This window comes from Brachycentrus maculatus, unplaced genomic scaffold (genome assembly GCF_059751285.1).
Source record: "Brachycentrus maculatus isolate JH-2025_06_01 unplaced genomic scaffold, ASM5975128v1 h1tg000039l, whole genome shotgun sequence".
Taxonomy (NCBI): Eukaryota; Metazoa; Arthropoda; class Insecta; order Trichoptera; family Brachycentridae; genus Brachycentrus; species Brachycentrus maculatus.
This window is the reverse complement of record NW_028280793.1, coordinates 3,905,143-3,922,027: the sequence shown is the minus strand read 5'-3', so window position 1 is coordinate 3,922,027 and position 16,885 is coordinate 3,905,143. Positions and strand designations below refer to the sequence as shown.

The 16,885-nt window shown below is 42.4% G+C and overlaps 1 protein-coding gene across 1 annotated transcript in view; it reads right to left on the bottom strand.

Annotated features, from left to right (window-relative positions):
* Reph (Regulator of eph expression) overlaps nucleotides 1-16,885 on the bottom strand; it is a 155,150-nt gene that overhangs the window by 56,442 nt on the left and 81,823 nt on the right. The window contains exon 3 of the mRNA XM_088277182.1: nucleotides 11,314-11,528. Coding sequence (XP_088133308.1) covers nucleotides 11,314-11,528 — 215 coding nt within the window. The remainder of the gene's footprint in view (nucleotides 1-11,313; nucleotides 11,529-16,885) is intronic.

Genomic DNA, 16,885 nt, shown 5'->3' with positions numbered 1-16,885 from the left:
GCAAAAAACGTTAACTCTAACATACCTGTTTGAATAATCCCTGATACTTAAAGCTTTTTGCCTAAATAAAATACCCGCTGTTACGGACGGATCGCACACCCCGTACGGCGGCCCTGAAAAAGAATTCCAGGCGCCTGGCGGCGAGCGAAACGGTCGCCCGTCGGAATGCGACCCGAAGAAGGGCCTCTATGGATTCTACCGATTTCTCATGTATTTACAGAATGTATTAGATGTAAGAAAGAATAAGACAATGTTAATATTAAATGCGCCTAGATGTTAAGTTGTATAAATAGATTACTGATAAAATAAACTTGTAAATTGTAATGTAATAACGAACTGTTGGAACGGCACCGGTACGGTATGAAAGTGTAGCCCGTCCGGTGCCCATTAGAGAGAGACAGAGATATGGCTGTCTCTCTCCCCCGGCCGCTGATTGGCTGTACTTTCCCACTGTCGGGCGGTACGCGATCACGGCCGGGTATATAGAGGGCGCATTTTTTGGTAATAAACCAGTTCTGGTGTGACTGTTGAAACCTGTGTTTCATTTCTCCGCTCCCGCTCCTTGGACGACTCGCCGCGCCGCCAGCCTGGACCGCTTCGCCTCATTATACCGATTCACGGACCAGTTTCGGAAAGCCCTTATCAGGGCTATTGAGGTTGACTTGTCGGTTCAGTGCCCGCTCTTCCCGGCTCATACATCCATTCACCTCCGTCCGTATCCAGCTTACTCGGTAACTCGGTACGGCGGGGCCGTCTGGAACGTCACCCCTTACAACGGTGGCATAGTTGGGAGATTCCGAAGAAGGCCAGGCGTGTACATTTTTGAGAGTCATCGCACGTAACCCACGCCGGTTACATTTTGGTCCTTCGAGCCGGATCCTTCAACGCAGTCTCCAGCTACGATGCCTGCATCCCTGAGGTCGGGACGCAACGTCGCCATGGAGCCCGAAGAGCAGCGCCGTGAGGAGGATCGGGACTCTGTCAGTTCAGTCCGGACTGATACGAGTAGCGACTTGCGCCGCCAGATGGCGGAGCTAGCCGCCAGCAACGAGAGGCAGTTCCAGCAACTCCGTGAGCTGTTGTCGAAGTGCACAGCAGCTAACGTAAGCTCCCCAGGGGGGGAGGTTATCGCGGGTGTCGAACAATCCACCCACCTACGAACGCGGCAGGACGACGCCGCCAATCAGCCCAGAACGGGATTCAGGACATCGGCCGCAGCTCTACCGGTTCCGGTGTTGGATCCGGAACCTACGCGATTCGCTGGGGAATCGCGGGACGAACTGACCGGCCACAGAGGAGAAGCGCCCGGGGGACATGGCCCGGCGCCTACTGGCAACGCGGAGCCGAGGCGTATGGAAACCTCTGGCTTGCGTTGGCGCGCACCGGACGAACGCGATCGCTACCCGGTACGCGAATGGGTCGACGGAGCTCGACCGGACGAACGGCACCGCAGAGATGATGGAAGAGCAATCTACGCGGAGCCCTCACCCCGAGGCGGGGACTACTTTCGATGGTCGGGGCAGCCGCCGGAGTTGCCCAAGTTCAGCGGAGACCCGAGGGAATGGCGCCGCTTCAACGCGGCATATCTCCAATCTACTGAGAGATGGGGGATAGGGGACGCTGACAACATCGGAAGATTGGCGCGCGCACTGGAAGGGCGTGCGCGTCACATGGTAGCAGGCCTGCTACTGTATCCGCGCAACGTGTCGGAAATATTGCGGACGCTGGAGGACGCCTTCGGCAGCCCGACACTCATCATCGCGCAGATACTGGAAGACGCCCGGAGGATGCCGAGTCTCGCCGACCACCCCGCGGATGAAGCAGTCGTGGATTTTGCGGTTTCGATACGCAACGTCATCACCACCGTGGACGGGATGGACGCTTGCTATCTCGACAACCCGCAGCTGCTAGCGGAGATGGTTGCCAAGATGCCGACGCAACTCCGGTGGGATTGGTTCCGCGATCGCCGCCGCGAGACGAGGAGCAGTATCTACGATCTCGCCGCTTGGCTTGACGAGATCACCGCCGGCATCACGCGCCACGGAGGTCTGTTCAGAATGGTGGCGAGGAACAGAGACAAGGAGCGCGCGGGTCAGCGCGACAAGTGCGCCGAGCCCGCCCGCCGCGAGAACGCTCGACGCGTCGAGCCAAGGAGTCACGTGTTTGCGACGCGCGACACGACGAGTGACAAGGAATGCGTATTTTGTAAGGCCAGCGGGCATAACTTACGCCGATGCAAACGGTTCGAGAAGAAGACCGTGGACGACCGCTGGGAATTTGTGCGGCTGTCCAAACTGTGTTTCCAGTGTTTGGAATCAGGGCACAGGGTGCCCGAGTGTGAAGCAAGAAAGTGTGAAATCTGCCGGAGACACCACAATAGAATCCTGCACTACCGCACGGATGGTGCCGCGGAAGCCGTGAAAAGTGAGGAAGTTGTGGACAATGCGCAGGTGCTGTGGACAAATGACTGTGAGGTCCCGGTCACATTCAAAGTGCTGCCGGTTACTTTGAAGGGACCGCGGGGGACCGCAAAAGTGTTCGCCTTGTTGGACGAGGCTGCGTCTGTGACCCTCCTCGAGGAGGGTGTCGCCCGCGCGATAGGTGCTACGGGGATAGCAAGGAATCTGACGATAAAAGGTGCGACTGGACAAAGCAACACACACAGGTCGCAGCGTGTAACGGTGACCTTGATAAGTGATCACAACGGGGAATTCGAGATCGGGGCGAGGACCATCAAGGACTTGGACCTTGTACACAAAAGTGGCGCGCCCGCGCGGACTGGAGCTCGCGTCATCAGACCGCAGATGCTGATCGGCCTCGATAACGCGTCTCTCATGTTCCCGATCGACACTCCAGTGCTTCGGGAGGATGGTCAGCTGACCATAGTGACCACACTGGGGCCAGTAACGTACGGGGGTACCGTACACCCCAACTTCAATCTGCCAAACAACCGGGTCGAGCAAGGGTTGGACGAGCTATTGAAGAGAAACTTCGCCGTGGAGTCATTGGGCGTCTCCACCGCCGAAAGGAATCGCGCAACCGATAAGCGCGCATTGGAACTCTTGAAGAATACTACAAGACAGCTCCCGTCAGGCCAATGGGAGACCGGGCTATTATGGGCTCGGGACGGAGACGTACTGCCGTGCAATCGCCAGGCAGCCTTGAACAGGCTTCACTCTCTAGAAAGGAAGCTAGGACGTGACGCGGCATTGGCAGCGGCTTACAAGGCCAAGATAAGTGAATATATTGGAAAAGGATATGCTGTGAAGCTCGACCCCGCAGAAGAGAATGTGCACCACCCGAGGGAGTGGTATTTACCTCACTTCGCTGTGAGTAACCCGAACAAGCCGGGTAAGATAAGAGTGGTATTTGACGCTGCCGCCCAGCACCGGGGGACGTCATTGAATGACCACTTACTGACAGGACCAGACCTCCTGTCCTCGCTGTTGGGGAACCTCCTTCGATTCAGGGAAGGGGCCGTGGCGGTAGCCGCAGACATCAAGGAGATGTTTCTGCGAATTAGGATCAATGAAGCTGACCAGCCATCGCAAAGGTTCCTGTGGCGAACGAATAGCCGGGATGAACCCGAAACGTACATGTTGACATCGATGATGTTCGGCGCGAAATGCTCGCCCAGTAGTGCCCAGTTTGTCCGCGACAAGGTCGCCCAAACGTACGCACACGAATTTCCGGCCGCCGCGGCGGCCATACAAGGACGAATGTATATGGATGACTATTTGGATGCGACCGACAGCGAAGAAGCGGCCGCATCCCTCATACATGGCCTGAGGCAGGTGCTCCTAAGGGGAGGCTTTGAGCTCACGAGGTGGGCGTCTAATAAGCCAGGAGTCCTGAAAGGCATTGCGGAAAAGGAAAAGGCGGAAAATGCCATCAGAATAGGAGAAGCAAATACAACGGAAAGAGTCCTGGGTTTAATGTGGAACCCCAGGAGCGACACGTTTCTCTTCGAATATGGGACCGAGATGGCCTCGATCCCCGAGAACCCCACCAAGCGCCAAATGCTGAGCGCGACGATGAGTATTTTTGACCCGGTCGGCTTTATTACGTGCCTCACCGTGCGGTCAAAAATTATCCTACAGGCCGTCTGGCGATCAAAGACGGGCTGGGATGAGACGCTGTTGCCGGAGCACTCTGAGAGATGGTCAGAGTGGCGCCGGCTGATGGAGAACAACGAATGCAGAATACCAAGATGTGTGCTACAGTCTAAAGGGCGACTCGTGACGCTGCACATCTTCTGCGACGCATCTGAACAGGCTTGTTGTGCGATAGCCTACTTTGTGAACGCCGGCGACGCGGCGTTCGTGATGGCCAAATCGAAAGTGGCCCCCCTGAAGCCGCTCTCCATACCGCGCCTAGAGCTACAGGCGGCACTGATGGCGGCACGGATGGCTGCCACCATCAAAAGGGAGAGTCAGGCGAGGATAGTAAGAACGATCTACTGGACGGACTCCAGCACGGTGCTGTGTTGGATACGCAATGATCCTTTGAAATATGCAACGTTCGTGGCCAATCGATTGGGAGAGATCGATGAGTTGACCACGCGTGAAGAATGGAAATGGGTCCCCACAAAGGAAAACCCGGCGGACATTGGAACCCGCGACAAGGGGACCCCTGACCTCTCAAGAGACGGACTGTGGTTTGGGGGCCCGCGTTTCTTGAGGGAGGAAGAGACAGAATGGCCCACAGAGAAAGTTGGGCGAACGAGACCAAGCGCAGAAGCGCTCGAAGAAAAACCGGTTCGACAGTTTGTCGGACACACAAGGAACGAGGAGGCCCTCCCGCAGGTGGAGCGGTTCTCCTCCTGGACCCGGCTGGTGCGCACGACCGCCTGGGTACTACGATTCATCTCCAGATGCCGGCGGCACTCGGTCACAGGACAACCCGGAGGGGGGTTTGAGTTGCGCGCCGCGGAGATGCAGGACGCTGAAAACATGTGGATTAGGAGGTCACAAGAAAGCTCATTTCAAGACGAGCTGCAAATGCTGCGGGAGGGAAAGGGAAGCCCGCCCGGAAGCCGTCTGTACGCCGCGACGCCGTACTTGGACAGCAATGGAATAATACGAATGGGTACACGCCTTAAGGCCGCGTCCGAATTCGCGGCAGGCCTCACTGCCCCACCCGTCCTCGACGGAGCATGCCGATATGTGCGGCTATTGATTGAACATGTCCACAAGAAAGGTGGACATCCAGGAACAGAAAGAACTGTAGCAGACCTACGAACGAAGTATCATATCCTGCGGCTGAGGGACGCCGCTAAGAAAATATCACGGGAATGTCAGACATGTGAGACAGCTCGGAGCAGACCAAGGATCCCACTGATGGGACAGTTGCCCGCATCCCGGCTTGCGTACGGCGCACCGCCCTTTGCGCACTGCGGAGTAGATTTCTTCGGGCCGATAGCCGTGACTGTCGGCCGAAGACGGGAAAAACGTTATGGCGTTCTTTTTACGTGTATGGTTACACGCGCCATCCACCTAGAACTCGCGTCCTCACTGCAAGCGGACTCCACGATAATGGCAGTGAGGCGGATGATTTCCCGGAGAGGGTGCCCCATCGCCCTGTACTCCGACAACGGGACCAATTTCCACGGCGCCGACAAAGAGATGCGCGACGCCGTGACGGAACTACGGAAGGATGGAAAATTGTTGGCGGAGCTGACAATTCGGAACATAAGATGGGAACAAAGATCGCGGTAATAAGAAGAGAAGGCGCGCGACCCGTCCCCGAGAATTCAGGTGCAGACTAGCTGCACGGGGGGAGTGTTACGGACGGATCGCACACCCCGTACGGCGGCCCTGAAAAAGAATTCCAGGCGCCTGGCGGCGAGCGAAACGGTCGCCCGTCGGAATGCGACCCGAAGAAGGGCCTCTATGGATTCTACCGATTTCTCATGTATTTACAGAATGTATTAGATGTAAGAAAGAATAAGACAATGTTAATATTAAATGCGCCTAGATGTTAAGTTGTATAAATAGATTACTGATAAAATAAACTTGTAAATTGTAATGTAATAACGAACTGTTGGAACGGCACCGGTACGGTATGAAAGTGTAGCCCGTCCGGTGCCCATTAGAGAGAGACAGAGATATGGCTGTCTCTCTCCCCCGGCCGCTGATTGGCTGTACTTTCCCACTGTCGGGCGGTACGCGATCACGGCCGGGTATATAGAGGGCGCATTTTTTGGTAATAAACCAGTTCTGGTGTGACTGTTGAAACCTGTGTTTCATTTCTCCGCTCCCGCTCCTTGGACGACTCGCCGCGCCGCCAGCCTGGACCGCTTCGCCTCATTATACCGATTCACGGACCAGTTTCGGAAAGCCCTTATCAGGGCTATTGAGGTTGACTTGTCGGTTCAGTGCCCGCTCTTCCCGGCTCATACATCCATTCACCTCCGTCCGTATCCAGCTTACTCGGTAACTCGGTACGGCGGGGCCGTCTGGAACGTCACCCCTTACAACGGTGGCATAGTTGGGAGATTCCGAAGAAGGCCAGGCGTGTACATTTTTGAGAGTCATCGCACGTAACCCACGCCGGTTACACCCGCTATTAAACTTAAAGTTAAATTCACGTTTAAAACCACATTTATATGACATTTTAAACTACTTAGTGTATTTTGCCAGTTTATAGAGCGTTGCAAACTTTATAATATGCATCATTTTTAATTTGTTGCAGACGGATGTTAGAGGTCAAAATAAAATATGGAACAAAGGCAAAATAAAGGATTGGGTAAATGATCAAAAGTTAATTTTATGAAAATTGTAAAATGTTAGTTTTCTTAATTTTTCTCTCTTTTTTTCTGTGTATTTAGGTTAAAATCGTTAAAAACAATAAAAAATGTATTAAAAAAGAACTCCACCGACAAAACACACAAGGTGGCTTGGTGGGTCTCTGCAAAATTTTTTCTAAATATGTAAAAAATGTGATTTAGATAAATGTATACAAATTTTAAAAAAAAAGTCAAAATCGCATATTTTCGGGATAACGTTTTTTGCCAGTATACTCACGATACATTTGTAGATTTTTCTCTCAAAATAAAATTAAAAAATTTCTAAAAATACTTTACCACAATATTGGCACTTACCCGCTTTGTAACTTCATCTTAATAACAAGGATAGTAAATTGTTTGTGTGTATAAATATTGCGTACCCTAGTTTTTCATCGTACGTGTCTCACTCAGTATCGAACGGTGTTTGCTTTGATTATCTACTACACTTTATAATATTCCTCCTTCACGTTATTATTTCGCACGGAAACTGGGAGAGACAGTTGCCGCCCGACCAATAACGTAGGAAATATGAAGGAGCGACGAAGAAAATGGTATTCGAGCGGTTTGGTTGGGAATTGTTTTTTAGAGGATATACAATTTCCATATTATTTATTCGAGAATTTTCTTACGTATGCGAACGGTAAAAGAAATATATACACACACACACACACACACACACACACACACACACACACACACACACACACACACACACACACACACACACACACACACACACACACACACACAATATCAAATCATACGTGTTGACGTAACATACGTGTTGTGTTTTTAGTGTCTTTAAATCTTTGTATATATTGTCCGCCTCCGTAGTGTAATGGTCAGCACGCTCTGCTACCGTTCTGTAGGTCCCAGGTTCGATTCCCAAGGGGGGTAAAATAAATATAAGTGATTTTTTCACTGTTACATTTATTCAATATTACCCTGGACTGGTACCTGAAGCGGAGGGCTGATCACCTTTCCTTCATCCGTAAACGATCAAGATAACACTGCGTTTATATGACGCAGTGCCCTATGCACCATTGGGGTGAGGAAAAGGGTTTTATTATTATTATTATTATTATATAAACACAAGATTTAACATCACAAGGGCAACATGTTCAACAAACAACAAGTTAGCAACATTTGAGTGTGTCCAAATACTTGTTCACAAATCTGGATTTTCTCCAATTACAGGAGTTATTTTTCATATTATTATTTTCCATTGTTGGGTAAAATATCAAAAATTAAACACGGTTATCGTTTTGAATTCTACATTATTTTCATATTTGATATGTGACGCGTTTCGTCTTATTTAGACATTATCAAACACTCAGTTTGATAATGTCTTAATGTGTACTTTAACAAAATTTCAAACGAAACGTATTTTTACTTTTAGATGTTAAGAACTTAAAATACAAGTATATTTTTAAGGGTATAATATACACGTAAAAACTGTCATGTTTGTGTAACATCTCAAAATATATTATATATCTTTAACTAAACATTAAATACCTTGATTTCCTACGTAACGTTAATTATAATTAACCCTTCGGCAACCAAAATCCGATATAAAGGCTTTACTCTAGCAAGAAATATCGGATCCATCAGATCTAATGTTATAATTTATAAAAGTATCAGATACATTTTGGACGGTATGTCCCTTCAAGGTTGTGCAAATCTTTTCCATTCATATAAAGTGTTTTATTGTTTAATAAGTTATGCATCGATATTTATATAATATATAAAACCCTTATCTGCACCCCAATGGTGCATAGGGCACTGCTTCATATAAACGCAGTGTTATCTTGATCGTTTACATATGAAGGAAAGGTGATCAGCCCTCCGCTTCAGGTACCAGTCCAGGGTATTATCAAATAAATATTAGAGTGAAAAAATCACTTATATTTATTTGACCCCCCTGGGAATCGAACCCGGGACCTCCAGAATGGTAGCCGAGCGTGCTGACCATTACACTACGGAGGCATCGATATTTAGAATTAAATTATTATTTTTATCTTACAAATAAGTTATAATATAATAAAAATTGATGTTACAAAAATACTTTAAGAGAAACGATACAACAAAAGTAGATTAAACCAATTTTGTTTCTGCGAAAATTGAGTTGTGTAAAGCTGTGATATTTTTTTTATCATGTCATATTATATCAACATCAATATGCAATAAATTGATACAAATATGATACATAAGTACTTATATTGGAAATTAAAAAATAAAATATATAAGTATATTGGTTAATTACTCACACTCCTACTCTTTTTCTTTCAATACCGGATGTCGTAAATCTTTGGATTTACTGTTTTATGCACGTAAAAAGGAGGTGAATTTTGTATAACATTTTAAATACTTATATATAAATACTTGTTCACAAGTCTGGATTATCTTCAATTAGGAGTGATTTTTGACATCTCAACATAGATGAAGAAAAATGTGGATGTCTGGGCATTTACGGGGCTTAAGACCGTCATAAGTTGGTTTAAGTAATCACTTGTAACATTATACCAATTCTATTCACGATCGACAACCACACTACTCAAATTCTTGGAACTTCTAGATATATTTATTAGCCTCGAAACATTGTGTTTGAAAATGATTTTGCATAAGGTTGCAAACATTTATTTGACTAAACTTCGAGAGCAATTTTTGTCGCGACGAAGATGAAATCTAAAAACGGATTTATTTCAACAATGGCACAGAGTGTTTATAATTTACCTAAGACATTTTAGTCTTGAATTATTTATGTTGAAATCAGGGTATTTCTGGCATAGCAACCCTAAAAGTCCTGGTAGCCAAAGGGTGAACGTCTCAGAAATTTATCTCTAATTACAGTATCAAGTACTAATTAGCAACTGACTGAAATTCAGCTAAGAGTGTCCTCAGGCGATCTTCAAGATACGTTGCCACAGTTATTTTTAGTATTTAGCACGCTTTAGAACGTAATCAAATAACAAGGGTGTTTGGTATCACGCGATTTCCCCTAAAACGAAGGTACATTAATTATTTCTAGTCCCAGGGGAAATGGGATTATATTTAAAGTAAATTTAACCCTTAGCATTCGAATGCCGCCATAGAGGCGGCATGCTTGGTTTAACTTATTACACGAGTGCCACTGCTGTGGCGACAAAAAAATTAAATCTTATTTCTCAATAGTTTTTTTGTTTGTTTTCAATGTAATTAAACCAAAACCAAATAAGTGCAATTATGTGAATAGTAATAAGTTACAGATTTTTATAGAGTTGACGGTTTGCATGTACTAAAAAACATTTGAGTACTAAGGGTTAACTTCGTAATTTGCCACATACACTTGTGTATTAACGTGACACGTGTGTCATACAATCCATAAAGCGATCAGTATTATTACACAAAGTATGTCTGGAATTGATGCCGTAATTATAGAGACACGTGTCACATCCAATATATGGTATTTTAAACCGGCAGTACCCGATCACGCGTTGCTGTGGCTCAGTCTGATTGAATGAAAAAGAAAGAAAAGAGAAACCACACATTTCTACCTAATTAAAATTAAAATGCTTGTGGGTATACAATATTTAAGCATCTATCAAGAATCATGCTGTACACCGTGAACAATGTTAAGTTTTACGTGTACTTCTGTTATGTTTAACAGATGGAGCTGCCATCTCAGTAAAAAAAAGTGACATGTGTCACATCCAATATATGGTATTTTAAACCGGCAGTACCCGATCACGCGTTGCTGTGGCTCAGTCTGGTGGAATGGAAAAAAAGAAAAGAAAAAGCACATTTTCTACTTTATAATTTTACAGTGTAGTGTGTATACAATATTTTAGCACCTATAAGAAGCACGCTTTACACTGTGGGCAATGTTAAGTTTTGCGTGTACTTCTGTTATGTTCAACAGATGGCACTGCCATCGCAGTAAAAAAAAATGCTGTTAATAAAATATATATCTGTCCCAGGTAAAAACACCAGTCACATAATATAATCCAGTGTAAAACATAAAAACACGCGCGTGTTTGAATGCAACATTGTATCAAAATTTTATAGCAATCGGTGAATAACTTTTATGGACTCTCCTCGGCTGTCCAAACTCAAAACACAGTAAGGGACATTTTTTGTAGTACGTTTTTTTTTTGCATTTTTGGACTAAGTAGATGCTACTTAGTCCAAAAATGCAAAAAAAATGTTTTTTTCATTTTTTTTCAAACCCTTATCCGCACCCCAATGGTGCATAGGGCACTGCATCATATAAACGCAGTGTTATCTTGATCGTACTACAAAAAAACGTCCCTTACTGTGTTTTAAGGTTGGACAGCCGTATTATACCTCCGTCAATTTGATAATGCAGTTCTTTTCATTTCAAGTTTGGACAGCCGTCCTGCGTCTCTCAGGTTGTCAGCCCTGAGTACCTACGAAACTCTAGGTAAACACGAAGTGCAGGCAACCTGACGGGTTTGCTCGATTGCTTGAGGACCTACTCGCAACTAAGTAACGAGTCACCGTAACTTGTTAAAATGGCTTAAGCTTACCTCCAATTCTTCCTCCGAGCTGTGCTGGTCGTACTGTAGGTCCGTCACGGGGACCGCGAAGCCGGGGGTGCTGTGCTGGGGCGGGGGCGGGGGCGCGGGCAGGGCGGGGGCGGCGGCCCGGGGGGCGGCGGCCTGGGGGGCGGGCGGCGGCCTGCTGAGGGGGCGCAGCGGCGCCGAGGTGAGGGGGAGGGACTCCATGGAACACTCTCTCATCGCTGTGAAATAGAGAAAAAAATACTCATTAGACATTCGCCAGGTACGAGGTAAACTATAGTAAGTCCGAAGTAAACAAAGAAAAGAAAAACAGGAATACAATGGTAAATGTAATCATTTAAATTAGCACTTTCAGTGAGATTTTTGAATTAGTGAACGCGCACATCCTAACTTAAGTATCGAACCGGTGTCACCATTCAAACATCTACCACACATCGTTTTGCCGTAGATTCGTCTGAGGGTCGCATTGGTCGCATGACTGCATTCGTTCTGTTTTCAACCTTCTTTTGACAACTCCATGCTTCACTTTCATACATTAGAGTTGGTACCAGGAAAATGCTATTTTTGCATTGGTTATCGGTTTTTATTTGCTTAAACTGATTTCAGTTCAACATGGTTCTTTTGTTTTATTTCAGTTAGATGTACAAAAATATCATTATCGATTTTAAGAGAAATATCGTAGTCATACAGGAGAAAGTGACCAAGTGCATTTGTTTACAAGAACGTGATCATTGACTATTTGATATCTTACTAGCTTAATATTGCCCTGAAAAAATCCCAAAGGATTTTAAACTTGGAATTATAATATATTGACTTGTTAAAAATGACTAACTGCATTGATGTTTATTTTGTTGCCAAGCAAAAGTGACTTAAATGGCCCTCCTGAACATTTTACGTTTTGTCAGTTGGTCACTTTCTCCTATACGACTACGATATGTATTTGTGATTTTATCAATTTCATACTATTTTTGTTAACCTAAGCGGCTCATTATTGAAAATAGGTATCAAATTGTGGTAGAGTGGGTTCGAACCGAGAAACTCTGACTCAAGAGTCCGCGACACTAACCACAGGACCACAATCCGACTCTAATCCGCATTTTAAAAAAAATTGGTAAACATCCTCGGTTCGCAGATAGTTGTGCCAAAATAAAACGAGTGTAAATCATATTATGTAATCGCAGAGATACAAACATACCTTAGTATTTATTTAATACTTCGTGCCAAATTTAATAACGTGTCATTTATCATTCAACATGTGCAGAGTTCAAAAGACGAGAGAAAACTGTGCTGAAAATAGTACATTTCTGGTTATTCTGTGCGGAGTTATGAGCCAGGAAAACCACGCGTAGGGGAGAGTATTGTACCTTGAATACGTTTACCCTCGAAACAAATTTTAAATAAATGCCTCCAGCAATACTTCATAACCAGATACAGTATGTAGTCTTGAAGTATCATAATTTTTGTGTATAAGTATTTTAAACTTACCGCAAAGTATGATGATAGAACAAATATATTTCTTAAAGGGGAACTTACAAACATCCAAATCATTAAGTGGACGGCAGCGTGAGGGTTGAGACGTGTCTCAACGGACATTTATTTTTTTTTATTGAAATTTAACTTTTTCACAATACAGTATATGTATATTGAAAAACATTTTTATCTTTTTTTAAACTCCTTACCTTTGAATAAATCTTTCCTTTTCAATACCGTATATTTATTTCGGAGAAAAACTTTCAATACAAAAACGGTGTTTCAAGCTAAAAATTAAATTACGTCAAATGTTACCTGGATTTAAAGAATATTAAGTTGCGATTTGAAATGGATCGCATCATTCAGGCATGTCGTATAGCATTTCATAACAGAAACGATTTTCTTACATTATAATTTTATAAATAAATTTTGTAAACTGGGAAAACTCAGTGAGGGTACATCAATGTATTTTTTATTATAATTTGTAATTATGTATATGATAAAATAAATAAATAAATAAAGGCAGTGTGAAAATGGACAAAAATGGGAATTTCTAAATGTCAATGTGTGTGTTTTTTTATTCTTATTTTTGACCTTATTCTTAACGTCAATAACTAGGGGAAGGGGTGTCAAAAATAGACTGTTTACCCTATCATTGTATACCAAACATAAAAGCAGTCAATATTTCATAATTAGGATAATTCACCCTCATTACCCAGGTGCTTACATGCTCTTTTTTTAACAAAAAGTCTCGGTTTTTGTACATATATGGAATAAAAACTAAAAAAGTGATTACAACAAATTGAGCGGTTAAACTAAGTAACCGGTTGGCAGTTTTGAGGCCAAGAAACTAAAATTATATACATATATTATTAAACTTATAAAGTGTTTTCCAATTTGAAATGTAATAATGGTCAAAAATATACATCTGAAGCAATGTTACGAGTGAAAAATAACGAATTAGAATGTCATTTGGTCTAAATCAGTATATTTTTTTGGCGTTATTTATATGTTAAGCTGCAAAAATAAAAGGCACGTTTGTTGCCTACAACCATGTATTATATTATTATAATATCCAAGTAATAAAAAAATAAATTACCAAATAATTCATAGTATTATGAGGCAAAAGTATTAGTAGTAACAGAACGTAAAGTTTGAATATTTCGGCAACCGTTTGAATGCAAAATTTTGAGAAATTGCGTTTGCCTATTAAAAAACCTAAATAGCATTTGTTTGCTAAAACATTTGCATTATCTGCTTTTTCTCCATTTCGTTACAATTTCCCATATTTTAAGAAACTGGCGTTATATAAATTATACAAATTATAAATAAAACACTTGTTTTTACCACATGAGTGTTATACTCTTATGACTAGTTTGAGATGCTACAGATACTTCCATCTACAGGTTTGAATATAAAGGCTATATTCAACCCGTAGATGAAAGCATCTGTAGCTTCCAAGACAATTCGTAACAACATAATACTAAGGTGGTAAAAACAAGGGTTTTATTTATAATTTAATCATGTTTTCCCAAAAAGTGAATGCCGAAACAATAAATAACATAAATTATCCAAATTTATTATTATTTTTATTTCGGTGTAAAGTATTTGGAACTGTATATTGGGCGTTAAGGGGTCAATAAGGGATAACGCGGACTCTCATTATTAGGCCGATAACCCATAGATATAATAATAAATTGTACATATATAGGCAGAAAATATTGATTGGACATTTGTAAAGAGAAAAAATCTTGATATATATAAATATATACATATAATACATAATATGATGGAGCGTGCGCCGAGAATCATAAAAATTGTTGACATCAAACATGGAGTACAATGTCCAGCTGCAAACACGATGGCACTTTACGATCTCAATGATCAAATTGTATTTCGTCGGTCCGCTCCCATTACGTGGGCTTTGGAACTATGGACTTCACGGTTGGAGGTACATTGAACTCGTTCAATTATTTACAACGTGTGGAGAGAAGTTTGCGGAGATTATGAAATCATATAAACAAAAATGAAATGATAAAATGATGATGACTTCTCTGGAAAAAAACTGTGCCTGGATGTCAGCACAACTCTTGTCCAATACAAGCACGTCTTAATAAATAAAAGAACACGAAACAAATTTATGAACGTAGTATGTACGTTGAAATGATTGAAAACAAATACAGAGTTTACTTGTATTTGTTTTGTCAAACAAACGCCTTTCGCTAAAAGTCACTCGAACATCTAGCAAAATAAGGATTAGCTAGCTGTCTTATAATTCAATGAGGCAAACTACTTTTCACATTCAAAAGTCCAGACTGAAAAATAAAATAAAGAATGTCACTTTGTGGAAATATCTATCGATTTTTAATTTAAGTTTTACTTAGTAAATACCACTATGTATTTCATGAAATCGATACTGACACATATTTGAAAATGATGCGCAATGCATCGAAATACGTTTAACAATAGATTTTAAGAAATAGCACTATTTAATAAAATTAAAAATGTTAATTGTTATTTTCATCCTATTTAGTTTCTAATTCCGTCAAAAATTCATGAAAAATGGTTTTGGTTTTTAGCGTTTTATCGCTAAGATTGATATCATATCGTTAGATTTTTCTAGATTATCGTCATAAAATATCATCGAGTTCCTTCATAGTTTTCATCGATGATTTCTTCATAGTTTTCTTACATTAAAAAAAAATTAATAACCCGCTAACTTTCTACTTTTGAGAGTCTTGTCTGCAGGTAGGATAGTAAACATGGGGAAGGTGAATGTGAAAAATACACACAAACACTTGACCAATTGAAAATAAATCTTTCTTGAATTAATTTTGTCGGGAATCGAGCCCGCGACGCCAGTTTCGCAGCCTAGCGTCTACCTATCTACGCCACGGCACCTGTCAACAAAAATATCAACAAATATTTCAGGGGAAAAGACGCCTTAATTTCAGGGTCACGTTTCGCCGGCTTCGGGGATAATGCATGTCTCTAATCTGTGAGTATAAGATGAGCTCTCAGACCCCATTGTGTCGAGGATTACGAGCACAGATGTGTGAGCATAACTAGACACAAAGCAGCATCAAAACGGAGCTTCGGAATCTTATCCAAATTGATGTTCAGGCATGCGTGAAACAGATTGAAACAACTCCACGCGATATTGTGTACGGGTAGGTACTCCAGCGCAAATTAATTAAAAACATATTCCATCATCTACTCGACTTGATCCATTGTATTCAGATTCAATAATCGTAAGAGCAACATACGAAATAATGAATTCCGCCAAAAACGTGATCCGCAAAATTAATTAAAACGCGAATTAAAATAATACTACTCGTATACGCGATACAAGTCTTGTCTAATATGAAAGAAAGGCGTATTGAAATTAAAGCTAGAATTTTTAAATACTGAATAAATATGATATTTTAGATGGTTCAAAATCTCAAGTCGTCTAAAGTTATTCACCGACGGCTTTGAAACATTGGAAAAACGTATTATTTTTTATTTTATGTATTAATTTTATATCAAACACAGATTTTTTGAGTCTACTAAGTTGTATTTTATTGACAGAAACACATAAAAAATTATATTGTGACAATTGTTTCGTCTTGTTAGGGCATTATCAAACGAATGTGAAGATCAAATGGACTACGGTCCTTATGTAGCTATACAAACGTTGGAAAAACGTTTAATTTCAAATTGCCCGTGTGTATTTTATACTTGCGACAGGTGTTTTATTCGTTGTATTTTTTTTCGGCTTATATATATATTTTTTCATATAAAGTACCTTCATACTAGAAATAAGGATAAAATTAGACTGCTACTGTTGTATGGTTTACTACTGTTACAGAATTTTGAAAACTTAAAAAAAGTCCAATGACCTTGAACCGAAAAGTCTCAAGAAAATCAAGTTGATCTTCACCTGCTGTACCCTACCTTTCTTCGCTTTAAATCATCATTTTCTCTTGTATTTTCTTGTTAAAAATCAATCGATAAACTTGTTTAAAAATAATTCCTGTATATTGCCTACAATTATTTATTATTTATTCTATGAGCCACTGGATTATTCACCCTATGAATGACATCGCTCACTCCTTTCAACAACGTC